The 15,963-nt window shown below is 51.1% G+C and overlaps 1 protein-coding gene across 1 annotated transcript in view; it reads right to left on the minus strand.

Moving 5' to 3' along the window:
• LOC110571911 (myosin-16) overlaps positions 1-15,963 on the minus strand; it is a 62,953-nt gene that overhangs the window by 32,621 nt on the left and 14,369 nt on the right. The window contains exons 12-21 of the mRNA XM_021680105.1: positions 15,366-15,634; positions 13,358-13,528; positions 11,755-11,934; positions 9,971-10,097; positions 8,979-9,037; positions 8,013-8,100; positions 7,142-7,259; positions 5,862-5,982; positions 2,193-2,329; positions 805-886 (exon numbers count right to left, since the gene is read on the minus strand). Of these exons, the coding sequence (XP_021535780.1) occupies positions 805-886; positions 2,193-2,329; positions 5,862-5,982; positions 7,142-7,259; positions 8,013-8,100; positions 8,979-9,037; positions 9,971-10,097; positions 11,755-11,934; positions 13,358-13,528; positions 15,366-15,634 (1,352 nt within the window). The remainder of the gene's footprint in view (positions 1-804; positions 887-2,192; positions 2,330-5,861; positions 5,983-7,141; positions 7,260-8,012; positions 8,101-8,978; positions 9,038-9,970; positions 10,098-11,754; positions 11,935-13,357; positions 13,529-15,365; positions 15,635-15,963) is intronic.

Here is a 15,963-nt window from a genome sequence, read left to right on the forward strand (position 1 = left end):
TCAGGCCCTTGAGGGGGCTGGCCTGTGTGGGTGCCTTTGGAGATGCAGACCTTACTCTCCCTCCTTTGAACCTGTGGCCAGCACTGTGTTAGAAAGCGCTTTCCCACGGGGAGGGGAAAGAAGCTTCTGCACAAGTCGTGGGGGCCGCAGGGCCAGAGAGAGGACCCACCCCTGCACACGGCCCCTGAGACATCACCATCCTCCATCCACCCGGGTCCTGAATGTGGCAGCCCTGCGTCCAGCCACGGCACGAGGAGTGTGCCCCCTGAACGGGGGCTTGAGGCGGGGACGCCATCACCCACTATGATTCCACCTGCATCAGGAGGATGGTTCACGGCCTCCTGCATTGGTTAAGGACAGGCTGGTTGCTTGGGGGTCCTGCAGCCCCACCACCTGGCTGACTCACTGCCTTCTCTGCTGTCTCAGAAGAACCTGAGAACTGGGAGGTCAGACCCCATGATTTCCTGAGGTCACTCCAGCTCTAAAGCTGAGCACTTCACTAAAGAAGTTGAAGATGCCTCAACATGCCCAGGGAGAGGTGCTGATAACCAAGCCCACTTTTTGTAGTGTGTGTCGGGGGGAGGCTCTCCATCCTAACAGGATGTTATTTTGAGGGATGAGATGAGGCGGGAAGACACACTGTGATTGTTCCTCAGGGAGGAATTCGCCCCTGTCTGGAAGGAGGCTAGATTCCTCCTTCGACTCATTTTTGGACCTTGCCTGCAGCATCCTGTGGCCTCCCACCCAGGCCCAAGGCCCCCCGTCCCCCCACAGCAGCAGGCTGGCCTGGCCCCCGAGCCCTACCTTATTGTAGAGCTTCCACCAGCCCCAGAAACGCAGCTCCAGGAATTTGCGTGTGTTCCGCTGGATGACTTTCAGGCCGATTCTGCAAAAGGGAAGCCGGCGTCTCATGGATTAAAGCTTAGGTGTTGGGGCTCGGCTTCCCTGATGGAACGGTTCCTCCCAGACAGCACAAGGCCGAGACAGACCACTCATTTCTTCTTACGCTTCCCTTCCCTCTGCTCCCTCGCAGGAAATCACCCATTATTCTCTTCATCCTATCCATCTGCACTCTCTGGAATCCACCTCCTTGTCCCTGGCACCTTGAACAGACTGTGATTTACTGAGGCCCTGGGTTGGGCTGGGCTGCTGTCCTACCCTCAGCCACTAACTGGAGTCCCTGCCTTCAGTCAGGGTCGAAGAGGGCCTGGTGGATATCAGGAGCTTATTATTGCTGTTATTTGCTCATTACTGTTATTATTACTAATGCTATGACTAATACTACAACAAAGAGCCAGAGTCGACCAGAGGCCAGCCAGGGGAGCCTGAGCTATTTTCTGAGAGAGACCGCTGGGAAACATGATTCCAGGGGCAAGGACTTGGAGTGAGGGCTTCTGGGTTCTAGTCTTGACTCTTTCCACATGAACCGGGGCCAGGCCCTTCACCCTTCTGGCCTCAGTTTCCAGGGGGTGCTGGCCCTACCACATCCCTGTCATAGTATCATCACACGGATAAATAAGGGGCAGTGGCCGGTAGGCTGTAGGAGAAGGATTTATATTAGGTGGTCCCTGTTAGGGGTTGAATTGTGTCCCTTTCCAAAAGAAATGCTGAAGTCCTAACCCCTAGTACCTGTGAGTGTGACCTTGTTTTGGAAATAGGGTCTTTGCAGATGTCATTACTTAGGTTAAGAGGTCATACTAGAGAAAGGGGGGCCCCTAACCCAAGATGCCCGGTGTCCATATAAAAAGAAGGAAGCCGGTGTGGAGACGCAGACACAGAGGGAAGGCCTTGCAAAAACAGAGGCAGAGATCGGAATGATGTGGCCACGAGCCAAGAAACACCTGGGGCCACTGGGACTGGAAGAAGCAAGAAAGGATCCTCCTCTAGAGCTTCGGGGGGAGTGTGGCCTGCAACAACTTGATTTCAGATGGCCGACCTCCAGAACCGTGAGAAAATACATTTCCACTGTTTTAAGGCAGCCAGGCTGTGGTGCTTTGTTACGGCAACCCTAGAAAACTAATACAGACCCCCAACAGGGTTCTTTGGGCCAGCGAAGACACTGGCATCATCTCACTGCCCAGTGTCACTAATGGAGCTGAGGCCTGTGTGTGTGTGGCGGGGTCCCTGGTCATCCCGTGTGGGTGAGCGTGGCCTCCGTGGTCCTGCCCCATTGGTGCTTGTGAGCGCGCTACCTTCGTTCCAGCATCTTCTTGAACTCAATCCTCATAAGGAAACCCCGGAGGCGACACTGTAACATTGTCATGATCTTGGCCAGCCGCTCGTCCCGCATGTCCTCAAGCTTAGCCAGGATGCCAGCTCGGAAGAATACCTAGGGGAAAGACACACTCACCTGAAAATAGCCCAGCTATCACCGGTGGCAGCCACTTGGCGGGGAGTTTTAAATTCAAGCACCAGAGGTTCGGAAAGGTCCTTAAAAGTTAAGAGGGCCCTTCTGGTGCTGGTGGTTTGAGGCCCCTCGGGAACAGCTGGCCCCAGCCTGGACACCGCCAATAGCAGGACCACTGCCGGCCCCAGCGTCGGTTTCCCCCTGCCCTTGGCTCCTCCTGTGGGCCTTGCACTTCCTAGCTGGGTTACCCTGGACATGTCTCCTCACATCTCAGGGCCTCAGTTCCTCATCTGTGAAATGGGGATGTTGATCCCTCCCTGAGGGTTGCTATAAGAATTAGATAGAGATATTGGTGGAAAAGTCTTATATAAACTGCGAAGCTGTAAGTGAAAGGTGATATTCATGATCCTTGCTGCTATGGTGACTGCCCAGCAGCCAGGGTGGCAAGGGGCCTGCCTTCTTTTACCACCATGCAAAACAGCCTTTGCACCGTGCCGGTCCCCCAGGGACCTGGGAGTGGGAAGAGGGGCTAGTGAGGGTGGGGGTGGGGTCGACTTTGTAGAAAGGATACAGGGTTTTACCAATGCTGCACAATTTCAGGCACCCAGCTCTGATGTGTGAATGGGACACATCCCCAGGAAAACAGGGCCAGCTTTGCAATGTGTTTGAAAGAGCAGGAAAGACCCAACCTCAGGGAAATGCAAATTAAGATCGCAAGGCACCAATCCCTCTTCCCTCCACCTGTAACTTTTAAGACTTCCGAAAAGGCAAGTGTTGGCAAGGTTGTGGATCAAGGTGAGTTGGTACAACAGTTTTGGAAAGTGGTTTGGCATTCCCTTGTCAAGTTAGATGTTTGCACACTCCGAAACAGGCAGCTAGCCTCCTCAGCATTAACATATCGATCTCTGCCCTGGCTGCACATCGTTTCTGCCTGGAGGGCCTTGGAAAGATGCTGACACCTGGACATAGGTGATTTCAAACAATTTCTGGGGTGAGGCTCTGGCATTGGTATTTTTACCTCTCTCCAAAAGGATTCTAATGTAGAGCCAAGGCTGAGAATTTCATTCTAGAGAAACCCCTATGTAGGACCATGTGCAAAGATATTCAAAGTAGCATTGTTAATAACTGCAGGGGGGGAAAAATCAATTTCCAGGGCACCTGGGTGGCTCAGTTGGTTAAGCATCTGCCTTCGCTCAGGTCATGATCCCAGGGTCCTGGGATCGAGTCCCACATCGGGCTCCCTGCTCAGCGGGGAGTCTGCTTCTCTGCCCCTCCCCTGACTGGTGCTTTCTCTCTCTCTCTCAAATAAATAAATAAAATCCTAAAAAAAAAAACTGAAAAAAATCAATTTCCAAGGAGAGAAGAAAGGGTAATTGTGGCTTGGCTGTCTGAGGCAGCCTCATATGACAATGACGATGAATGAATGTCATGTTCCAAACAAAAAGGATGAATCTTGGACATACAATGAAGTGTTAGAAGCATGTTACAGAAGGGTATATTAAGTATGAATCTTCCATGAAGCTCAAAACCAGGCAAAACCCGGGGCCAGATGCATATATGATAAAACTATTTTTTAAAAGGCAGGAGGATGGTTAACATTCAGGACAAAGGTTACTCCTGGGGGTGGGGAGGGAAGAGAGGAAAGAGATGCAAAGATTAAGTTCTGGATTTTTAAGTGGGCTCATGGGTGGTTTTATTATTAGTATGTTTCATAATGTAACATCTTTTTGTAGGACATGATAGAAACTTCTAGAAGGATAGAAGGAGCCAGGAGACCTGTACCTGGTGTCAGCCTGCCTTGGATGTGCTATGTGACTTTAGCCAAGCCACTCTCCTTGGGGAGGCCTCGATCTCCCCTCCTGTTCAGTGGGAGTGCAGGACCCTGAGTCCTCCCAGCCCCGAGAGTCTGCGATTCCACACGTTGGGGCAGGGAGCAGAGCCCCCAGCTAATCTTTTATGTGGATGCTATGGATACCAACCGGAAAAGAATGGAAAAGAATGCTCCCTCTCCTTGCCTTCCTCCCCCACAAAACCCCAAAGAGCTAGCCACCATGGGGTTGAGACATTGGGCTTGATTTCATGAAATGTTTCTTGATATTTCACAATGGCTGCTCATTGAGGTGTGTCCTTTTAGGAGCAGTGAGGTGAGCATGTGGCTGGGGCTGGGGCCCACACGCGCCAACGATGGGGATAAGGGACACAGCTGACAGGCAGAATCATCCTGTTCTCTGTTCTGCCTCTGCCACCAGAACCTGCCTGGTCCTTGGGGAGCTAAGCTGTCCCCAGCATCCCCAGGCCTTTATCTGGACCCGAGGTTCCCAGTGCAACCCTTGCACAACCACGAACTGCAGTCCGTTTGCCCAGCCAATAGCAGTGTCACATGCTGGCAACGGCAGCCCCAGCTCCCCTTCCTGCGAGCGGCGGCATGGGGCCCGAGGCCTGCTCCATCCCGCCTAGTTCTGTGGAACTGGGCACATCAGCTCCATGCCCCTGTCCCCGCTTCCTCAAGTTTCCCATCCTTCAAAGGTGGGGGTGGGGGAAGCAGCTGGTATTCAGTGATTCTGACAAAACCTGAAGTGTTCCTCTAAGTCAGTTTAGCTGTACACAGCATCTCTTAATTGTGAAGGAGGCCAAAGCTAATAGTTCTGGCAGATTCTACAGCAGCGTGAACAATTCTGCCAGCACTGACTACCAGAAGCAAGCTCCAGGGAGCTGGGGACTCTGTTCTGTTCACGGGTGTATCCCTAGAGCCTTGAACCGCACCTGGCACGGGAGGTGCTCTGCGAGCTTTGCTAAGCGGCCAGATGTGTGGGATGCACACACAGCCTGGAGCATCCACGTGCTCCAGCAGGCCTGTGGGCTACACAGAGGCAGGCTTTGAGCCTGATGCTCCCGAATGCAAAGCTGGGACCCCTCCTGGATCACCCTGGTTGTCATGCTGGGGTGCAGTCTGCTTGGGCAGCTGTAAATGGACACCTCGCACCATTAACCCGGCTGGCCCTGCTGATCCCAACTGGACTCTGCAGGGCCAGGAAGTGGGACAGACACAGGGCAGCCCACGCCCTGTGAGTTAGGATCAGGCAGACTCTCTGAGTCAGCACCGACTCACCTGTCAGCTCAGGCCTGGAGCTTTCGGTGTGGGTGGGCTGGGATTATGGTGCTTCACTCTCAGACCTCACCCCCCACCACACACAGCTTCATGCCCCAGTCAAACCCAGGACCTTGATTCTGACTGGGGCTCATACAGGTCTAGGAAATAATCTACCATTTATTAAGTACCTGTCTGAGCTGGGTCCTCACCCACATTATTGCTAATCACCTCCCAAATCCCACGAGATCAGCTGTATCAGCTCTCCTTTTTCAGAGGAGGAAACTGAGGCTCTCAGCAGCTGTGGGAGGGCTTCCCCAAGGCAGGTAGCTGGTCAGCGGCCGAGCTGGAATTCACCCCCTGAAGCCCACCTTCTGGGGACAAGGCTGGGTGGCATAGGGAGGGAGTGCCACCGGAAGACCATACCTTGGTGTGCCCGATTTTGTACTCATTCGCATCCAGGTCGATGGACCCGAGCAGCAGCTCTGAGGCCTTCTTGTTGTCTACGAATCCCTGAGGAATCACGTTGGGGTTGAGCACTTGGTACCTGGTGGGAGAGAGACAATGACAGTCATCATCGTGCCCAAGCTGGTAGCTCAGGAAGCACATCCACGCAGCTGATCTTTGCGATGGCCTTGGAGTCGAGGGTTAGACCTGTTTTACAGATGGCCACAGCAGGCCGTGGGGTGGGACTGACAGGGGGCCTTGGAGAGCGAACGTTGGTGTGGGTCAGGAGTTCAGGAGGAGGCAGGTGCTCCTAGAAATGAAGACACCAGAATCTTTCCTTCCAGGCATAGGAGAAGCACTGTTTTTCCTGACCTGCCAGCAGGTCCTTCCCTGTTTAGAGCCTTCAGAGGGCTTGGACAAGATGACCTCTAGTGACTTGTCCTGCTCCGTCCATCTGTGGTCATTTGTTCTAGCAGGTGGGGAGGGGGTAGAAGGAAAACAATGCCTAAGGTAAGGTCTTAGTTTGGGTTCCACCAGAAGCAGACCTTGAGACGAGGATCCAAGTGCAAATAGTTTATTGGGGGGGGGGCTGCAGGGTTGGGAAGGGGGTCAGGGAAGTCAATAAGAGGCATGTTATCAGATCAGTTATCACAATGGGCAGCTGGGGCTTAATGCTGCTGGGGGACACTGGGAACAGTGGTGTGCTGGAACCTGCAAGAGCCAACTGTGTGCATCTCTTCCCAACCCCACATGCAGTCATTCAGTGACGTCACATTGATGGCTCGAAATCAGCCATGGGAGTGTTTATCCCATGGAAATCCAAAGACACTACAAATCAGGGCTTTTAAATTTTTATTATTTTTAAAAATATAACCTGGAGAGCGTATTGTTAGATCCTTATCTGGAAGCCAGTATAGAACATGCCTCATAGCTAGCCCACCAAGAAGGGTGAGGGAGTTGAAGTATTTCTACGCCAGTTGTCCTCAGTCACTGGTTGAGGGCTGCTCCCTGGGGAGGCATTACTTCCTGAGACTTTCAGCCTGCCAAGTAGCAAAGCAGGCTCCAGAGCCAGAGAAGGCCCTCAGGCAAAGAAATGCAGGTTCTAGCAGTTGTAAGTCAGGCCAGAGCATACTAACGTAATGGCAGTGAGGTGGTATCTGCTGTGAGGTGTAGCGTCTGCAACAACAGGACCATATTTCTCAATTAATCCCTGGAAACTGAGAACTGTAGACTCACGGTATCAGGGAGACACCACTCACCTCTGTTTGAACTCTGGGTACTGCATCCTGTTTGGGAAGCCCTTCCTGCAAATACGGATGCCTTCCAGGACTCCATTACAAGCCAGCTGGTGCATGATCAGGTGGGCGTCCACCATGCCTGCCAAGGGGGAGGGCACAGGATGCCGTCAGGACTCTCTGGTGGGGCAGGCGACTCCTTGCCACTGCAGAAAGCTAACTGAGCATCTGTGTCGCCAACCCCAGTCTCCGGCCATCACTGCCAGGGGGCCCCACAATTCAGCCTAGACCCAAAGGCGCCCCTGAATGTGACTTCCACCTGGTGCCCACTCAGCCCGAACACGATTTTTGCTTTACAAAGCAGCTAGAACATGATTTTTGGATGATCCATTTTTTAAAAGATTTTATTTATTTGAGAGAGAGAGAGAGTGTGTGAGCGAGGGAAGGAGCAGAGGGGGAGAAAGAGAGACAAGCAGACTCTGTGCTGAATACAGAGCCCGATGCAGGGCTCAATCCCAGGACCCTAAGATCATGACCTGAGCCAAAACCAAGAGTCAGATGCTCCACCAACCAAGCAGCCTAGGCACCCCTGGATGATCCATTTTTGGGGGGATCCTTTGGTGCCCTGCTTTGCCCCAATCATCCCTGGCAATTAAAAGTAGACTTAATTCTTACCTGGCTCACAGTTTGCGCTCAACAAATGTTAGCTATTTTTATTAATTGTTACTGTTTCGGTGGGTCAAAATTGTCCAAGTTTGAAAAAATTGGTGGGAGGAGAAGGAGGCAAAAAAAGAGAGACGGTACTTCATACTTCAAAAGTAATTAAACTTCTTTAAAGCGGGGGGGGGGGACTTCATTTGAGCAAACACTAACTTCACAGAGCCCCATGATGTACCTGATTGCTTGAACTCGTTGGGGACAATACAGCGGACAAAATGGGGAGCGGTGCTGTGGAGGGTGGTCATCAGCTTATTCAACTGCTCCTGGGATGGAGGAAAAAGAAACAGAAGGACTGAGTAGAGCTCAGTATTGGTGTTGCAGGACACCCATGCTCAGCAGAGGTGTTTATTTAGAGTTCAATTAATTAAATTAAATTTTAAATTCAAATTGAGTTCTTCTGCCACACCAGCCTCTTTTCCAGTACCCACTCGCCACCTAGGGCTATGGGCTATCGTAATGGATAGCATCTTGGGCAGTGGCTGTCCTCTCAGAGGGACTTGCCTAAGGTGACATAGTTTTCAGTAAGCAGGGCCCTTCCTGACTCAGTGCTGGCTCATCATAGAGTCTCAGTACTAGAAGGAATCGTATGCCTGTGAGGACAAACCCCTACCCATTGTTACCCTCCCCACTGGATAGTCCCTCCTCCTCTGCTTGGATACCTCTAATGAGGTAGCCCCCTCTGCCTTAGGGCAGCTAGATTCTTGGGAAATACTGAAGTCTTTCTTCGTGCAACATCTCCCTATTGGCTGCCCTTCTGCACTTTGGAATGTGTCCCCAGTCATGCCCCAAATCTGTAGAAGTTGTGATCAGCCCAGAAGATCTGCCAGCCAACTCTAGGGCTCAAGATCTTAGGCACTGATATGTCCATTGATACCACTCTCTGGATTTCAGTCTGAAATAACATGGTTGGACTGCACCATCTCTATGGATCTTTTCTGCCCTGAGGTCCTGTGGTTCTGTGACCCCTTCAGAAGGAAGCAAACTCCTCGAATGAAAGAGGCAGCCATAGGCATAGAAATGAAGTCATCCTGTCCTGGGCTGGGAGGTGGCAGGCACACCACCACACCATTAGAAGGGAGGGTTTGATGGAGGGGAGGGTTCACTGGATGTAAAGTGGCCTGTGGGGCAGCCCCATACTCACCCTGTAGAAGTTGGAGACTGTCATGAAGGAAGACCCTCTCTTCTGCTTCTTGCTTCCAGCTGAGGAAGAAAGACAAGCATGTTTCATGTCAGAACACAACATGGGGACAGTCAGCCCTATTAAGTGTTCTGTGTCAAGGAGATGCATTCTCTGGTTTAAAAAGGCTTTTCTTGGGGGGCGCCTGGTTGGCATCTGACTCTTGGTTTCGGCTCAGTTCATGATCTCAGGGTCCTGGGATCGAGCCCTGTGTTGGGCTCCATGCTCAGTGGGGAGTCTACTTGAGATTCTCTTTCCCTCTGCCCCTCCCTGCACTCTCAATCTCTCTCTCAAAAAAAAAAAAAAAAAAAAAAAAGTCGTTTCTTGGGACAAGCTTAGGTGGGGCCCTCACACCAGGAAAGGGAGATCTACCAGGAAATGGGTGAATCGGATGACTGTGGCCTAATTGTCAAAAGGGGTGTTATGCTCTCGGAAGAGTGTGTATTCTTTTGTGATTTAGGGCTACACAAGAGGACACACTGTTCCCATTGTCTCGGAAGGAAGAGGAGCCCACAGACCATCTGGAGGAATTGCATATTGATGGTGAAAACATCTCTGAATTTGAGGAAATTTGTGGTTCTTGCCCCTCTTAGTGGCGGCCACATTGGACAGCTCCCACCCTGGGGTGTTTCCCAGGGCTGGGCTTGGCCTTTGCCTCAGACAGAGAACAGGGAGCAGAAAATAAGGACACAGCATTTGGGCCTCAACTCTTCCAAAGCAGTATCGCTCCACCTACAGGGGATACGGGCCCAGTGATCAGTTCAGTTGATGGAATTTCCCAGAATGCATCTGCATCTCTCCATTGCACCATCGTCCATGGCCTACCTCAAGCAAGTTGTCATTCATTCATCCATTTAGCAAGAGTTGAATGAGAGAGTTTTGTTTCCTTATTTCCATTTTGGTCACTAAAAGGCATCAGTCCAGGGAGACTGTACACAACAAGGGGTCAGCTGTACCTGGAGCCTCCTCTTCTTTGAAGAGAATGGCCAGGAGTCCCAGGGATGATTTCTGGAACAAGCCCACCACTGTTTCATTCAGGGGGTCTTTGTTCTTCTCCAGCCATCCTGTGATGTTGTAACCCACCTGGAGGGGCAAGTGCCAGTGGTTACCTTCAGGTCCAGACTTCGCCTTCCAGGTCCCACAGCCAGAACCTCTATCTACAGCTCAGCTTGCTCGGGGCTCCCAGGAGCAACCTTCAACCCCATCTCCGGGGCTTCCATTCTTGACCTTTTCTGGAGTCCTGGGATGTCCCTGAACCACAGTATGAGGTAGAATCCCTATTATCTGCTTTCTTGGGCATTCGCAGTTTGCCTGTTTAGGCCACCCTGTCTCCGAGCTTTTCTGACAAACCAGGACTCTCTAGCTACTTTCTGTCAGGCTGTGACCTCCTCTTGCATGTCTTGCTCTGCTGGCTACTCTGAGCCTGCCTAACCTCTGGCTCTTTTTCTACCCAGGTGGATTGATCTTCCAGGCTCAGCCCTTGCTGTGAGTGACTGGCCTTGACCAGCAAAATCCCAAGCTACATGAAGAGCGCCCTGCAAGGGTGTCTGATCTCTCCTTGCTCAAGGGCACGTATCCCCTGGCCAATGCCTAGTGGAAGGGGGGGCCTCCATTCATCTAGAACTGGGGGCTCCCTGTGCTCAGGTAATTGGATATCCATTAATTTCTGCTTCCCATTTTGCCACATGACCCGAGCTGGAGAGGCAAAGAGGAACCGCTTTTCAGATTCTCCCACTGAGCATAAGGAACTGAGGGAAGCAGATAAGAAGCCAAAACCTTTGGGTTTGGGCTTTCCTTCTCTTATATAGCGTATAGACATTTATCACTGCCGGGCCTTACTTTAGAGGCTTCTTAGCGGTGCAGAGGCCCCATTAGACTTTGAATATTCCATTGCTACAAATACAGAGCTCTTCTCATTTCATTGAGGGAGGTGAGGTAGAGCACTTCAATCAGGCTCCCAAACCACTGTTTGCTCTAGGCATTGGCACAATTCATTTTCCAAGTGATTGGCATTGTTATGGTTGATGAGATCATCAACTCCTGGCCCCAGTGCCCAATCCAACAGCAGCTTTCCTGACAGCTCTGTTCTAAGGCTGCTGTTTGCCTGCAGTTAAACCCACAGAGGCTCAACAGACGCCGGTGGTAACAGGAGCCTTGGCATTTACGGCAATACTGCAATCCCAAGGAAACCAAACTCATTCTTAAAGGCTGGCTGAACAAACCTTGTCTCCCCTATCCATTATTCATATAGAACCCGAGTCCTGGCAGCACTTAACTCCCTCTTCCCCAAGGACTAAGTTTGTCATGAGTGAAAAAGCCACTCCAGAGATGTCATTTTTTTGGTTTGGTGGCCACGAGCTGCCAGAGCAAGAAGTTAATCAATTGGGGGATAATTGGTGGGCTCGTGGCGTTTCTTTTCTCTTTTTGCAAGTGTTGGAAATTCTGTCCAAGATCTCAGTTCAGCCGTCAAACCAAGGGCTGTGGACAATGGTGTGGCCCTGGTGGGTCTGAGGGCGTCAACTGCGGTCTGCTCCCTGGATTGCTTTGGAAGTCTCAGAGGGAGAAGTGATGAGGAAGTATGAGTCAGAGGTCATTTCACTGAGCCGATCACCCTGTTATATGGCAGCCGTGCTAGTTGGAAGCAGGAAGCATCAGGAAGGGCAGGGCAGGAAGGACCTACAGTAGCCAGAGTCGAATGCAGCAGGAAGGTGGCTACAGGGGGCGCCGAGGGGGTACTCACGGTGCCTGCATAGTGGATGAGCTCGAAGTGGGCCTCAGGCCCCTTGCCTTTGCCCCCCTTGGGCTTGAGGAAGTTGCTAGACTTGCCCAGGTGGTTGTCATACAGGGCCGCCTTGAAGGTGGCGTCGGTGGCCTTGGGGAAGACGCACTGTTCCTCCAAGATGGAGAAGATACCCATGGGCTAGAAGGGAAGAGCGGTGGATGGTGTTACAGGAGGCCACAGGACCCCAAGGGGGCCACTCAGGTGTTGGCCTGGGGGCGGTGGGAGGGGTGCCCCAGACACCCAGGTGGCTGGCCAGGAAGCAGAACTCTGGGCAAGGAGCCCTGGTAATGGCGCCGTAGCTCCACGGTCTGGTCTTCAAATGCCAAGGCCATTCAGACTTAAAAGAGGCTAGAATTCATTGACTCTAACGGAAGATGGAGGTCAGAAGGGGCTACATAGCTCCCCAAATGCTAATCCCTCCCAAACAGTGGTGCCAGGCAGTCTTGGCCCTCCAGAAAATGGTAAAGTCAATGGCCCCTGTTCTCTTTGCACTTAACTCTCTTATCCGCTCTTGCCCTCAAGGACATTCCTGGCTACCAGGGGCCACAGATGGTTCTAGGTCTCTTCTCACAGAACAAGGGAGCTCATAAATGCTGTGTCCCCCCCACCCCAAACTATGGAGGGTCTGGATTTCTAAGGAAGATTTCTGGAAGAGGGCAGTGCTTAACCCCAAAGTTCAAACATGAGGACATTTCAGGTTCTGTGACAGCTGGACAGGGAGGTGTTTGTAGGTGTTAGGGGACAGGTGGATTGCATACGCAGCCTGTTTTTGGAGACTTTTTTTCCTGAGAAGTTAAGGCTGGTCTCACATCAGAAACCCCTGGCCGCCTTGCTGATAGCTTCTTTATGACGGCCCCAAGGCTGAGCCTCAGAGACAACATATTTTTATTTCTTTCCTTTATTTTTTAAGTTTTTACTTCACAGTAATTTTAGACTTGCAAAAGAGTGCAAAGCATTCCTACGTGTCTTTCATCGGACTTCTGGAAATGTTAACTCAACTTTGGTAACAATAATGAAAACCAGGAAATTAACATTGTTACAATACTATGAGCAGACTTTTCAGATTCTGTCATCTGTCCTGTTAATGTCCTTTTTCTATCATTTTCTGCATTTGATCAAACCATATATATTCTTGAAGTAGGCCCTTTGCTAAAACGCTCCCTATGGTGTGATTACAGGGGTGGCCAGTAGACTGCCTGGGTTAGAACCTGACTCTGCCATTTACAGGTTGTGTGACCTTGGACAAGTTACTTCCCTTCTCTGTGCCTCAATGTTCCCATCTGTGAAATGGGTGTAATACATCCCCCCCCCCCCCACATGCACATATGGTAGCTTAGGATGAGCCAGTGACTTGAGGCATCCAATAGCCCAACTAACAGTGGTCATGGCAACACTATCATACCCATTTTGCAGAGAGGAAGCTAGAGGCCAGACCAACCAAAGTCATTAGCAATGTTGCTAGTGCCACCTCCCCACAGGCCCCAGTGAAATCCCCATCTGAGGCACAGCCTGGACAGAGCCCTGGCCTCTCTCTCAGCCCCACCTTTGAGCAGCAGGTTACCTTTTCCAGGAGGTCAATGCAGGCCTGTAGGTCAAGGCCAAAGTCGATGAAGACCCATTCGATGCCCTCCCTCTTGTACTCCTCCTGCTCCAGCACGAACATGTGGTGGTTGAAGAACTGTTGCAGCTTCTCGTTGGTGAAGTTGATGCACAGCTGTTCGAAGCTGTTGAACTGGAGTGGGAGGGCAGAGAGCGGGGCGTCAGCCAGGACCCAGACGGAGCCTCCCTGGGACCAGGACTGAGGGTTGAGGCACAAGCCGAGCTCAAATTTGCTGAGGGCCAACTCTTGTCAGGTGCTGCCCCAGAGGCCTGAATGCTGACCACCAGGCAGTCCTCCATCAGCCCTGCAAGAAGCCCTTCTTGGTTACCCTCCCCTGCAAAGGCCCAGAGCAGCTTAGCACCTGCAGAGCAGGGTTGTTGGGGAGCGGGGCCCAAACCTCAAATCCCACCTTGTGTGGCTAATGACAATCATTGTGGAAAGAATCATTTTCTTTCCAGGATAGAAATCATTTGAGAGGCTTTATGCTTCTGACCCCCTGTGTGCCTTTGGACAGTTCTCTCTCTGTGTGCAGTTTTTTTATCCTCATCTGTAGGATGAAAGGGTTTGAGGAGTTTACAAGCCTTTAAAAAAAAAAAAATCAGAGAGTGCTTTCTCTTAATGAAATCCCATGCTACAGCCGCATGAAAAATAGGTTAAAGCAGAGGTGCCATTGTAATCACAGAGCCCGCCCCTGTGTCAGACCCTGAGTGAGCTGTACCTGCTCAAAACCTTACAAGGCAAGAATGAGTAGTGTCCCCATTAACAGGTGGAGAAAGAGAGGCACACAGCTTGGAAGTGGCCAAGCTGGGATTCGAACCCTGTTTGTTTATTGCACACACTCTGTTGTTGGCGCAGAGCATCCTCCTTCCCCCTAGTCCCTCCACTGCTGGCCATCAGTGGCTTCCCAGGATGCCAGGGAGCACAGTTTGGAAACTCTAAGCCTCCTTCTGCCTATGAAATTAAATGATCCTATTGTAGACAGCAGTCAAATTAGCCTTTTAGAGCCTGAAAGAAATTGGGCTAAGTTTTGTGTGTGTGTGTGTGTGTGTGTGTGTGTGTGTGTGTGTGTTTAAAGTAGGCTCCATGTCCAGCATGGAGCCCTTGGGGCCTGAACTCACAACTCTGAGATCAAGACCTGAGCCAAGATCAAGAGTCAGATGCTCAACCAAGTGAGCCACCCAGGTGCCTCTGGGCCAAGCTGTTTTTTTTTTTTTTTTTTTTTTAAAATCCATCTGTGGCCAGTAGACATCTTAAAATAATAGGATAGTGGAGTGAAATGAACTTTATAGATCATCTCTTCCAGCCTGTTCATTTTAGAGTTGAGAAAACTGAGGCTCTGAAAGGAGTAGCTACTTTCCTAAGGCCATACAGCTAGTTGAGGGCCAACCTGAGTCCAGAACCAGATCTACTGACTCCTAGTCATGCTGCCTCCAATTACAAAGGTAAAATATTCCTGACCCACAACACCAGTCTGTGAGGAGCCTTGAGTCGCTCTTGTGTAGGAAAGAAATGGGAGGCTACCAGTGTTGTGCTGGTAAATCAGCTTGCTCTCTCTCTCAAAAACGAAAGAAAGAAGGAAAGAAAGGAAGGAAGGAAGGAAGAGCCTGATTTGACGTGTTGGCCGATTTCCATGGTGTAAATGAATCAACATGATGTCATGTATCAACATGATGTCAACTGAATCACAAAATTCCTGAAAACTCAACAATTGGCCCTCGTGAGCCAGTACAGGCTGGCTCTAGCACGCCAACCATTCTACCCAGTATGTTCACCCCGTTCTTTATGATTTGGTGCCATACAAATGAAGATGGAACTTTCTGGATGCCAAAAATCAGAGACCCAAGAGCAAACAACTGAGATTGGCCCATCCCAGGTCCAAGATGAGAAACAAGAGAACCACGGTGAAAAGTAGCTTTTAAAAGGAAAATGGTCACCCCAAAGCAGAAACAGAATGCCAGGGCAGGCACACCTCAAAGATCTCGAAGCCAGCGATGTCCAACACCCCGATGAAGAATTGCCTCTGCATCTTGGTGTCCAAGGTCTTGTTGATCCTGACCACCAGCCACTTGAACATCTTGTCATAGACGGCCTTGCCCAGAGCCCCAATGGAGTTGTTGCACTGTTCCATGTTCTGGCCCTTTTGCACAAACTCATTGCCTACTTTGACCCGGGGCCTGGTGATGCCCTTCTGGAGCTCCCCGGAATTGAGACCCATGAGATGGGCGACTTTGTCGGCCACTGAGTAGGGACAGAAAAAGCAGGTGAATGAGAGAAACATGACGCCTTGCCCCAGAGAAACCCAGCACCATCTATTGTGGTTAGGGAAGGGAGGGAGGAGAAGGTAGCAGAGACGCCGTGTTGCCCATGAGAAAAGAGACATCTGAGGGTGCCTGAGTGGCTCAGTTGGTTAAGCGACTGCCTTCGGCTCAGGTCATGATCCTGGAGTTCCGGGATTGAGTCCCGCATCGGGCTCCCTGCTCGGCGGGGAGTCTGCTTCTCCCTCTGACCCTCCCCCCTCTCATGTGCTCTATGTCTCTCTCATTCTGTCTCAAATAAATAAATAAAAA

Source organism: Neomonachus schauinslandi, chromosome 5 (genome assembly GCF_002201575.2).
Source record: "Neomonachus schauinslandi chromosome 5, ASM220157v2, whole genome shotgun sequence".
NCBI lineage: Eukaryota > Metazoa > Chordata > Mammalia > Carnivora > Phocidae > Neomonachus > Neomonachus schauinslandi.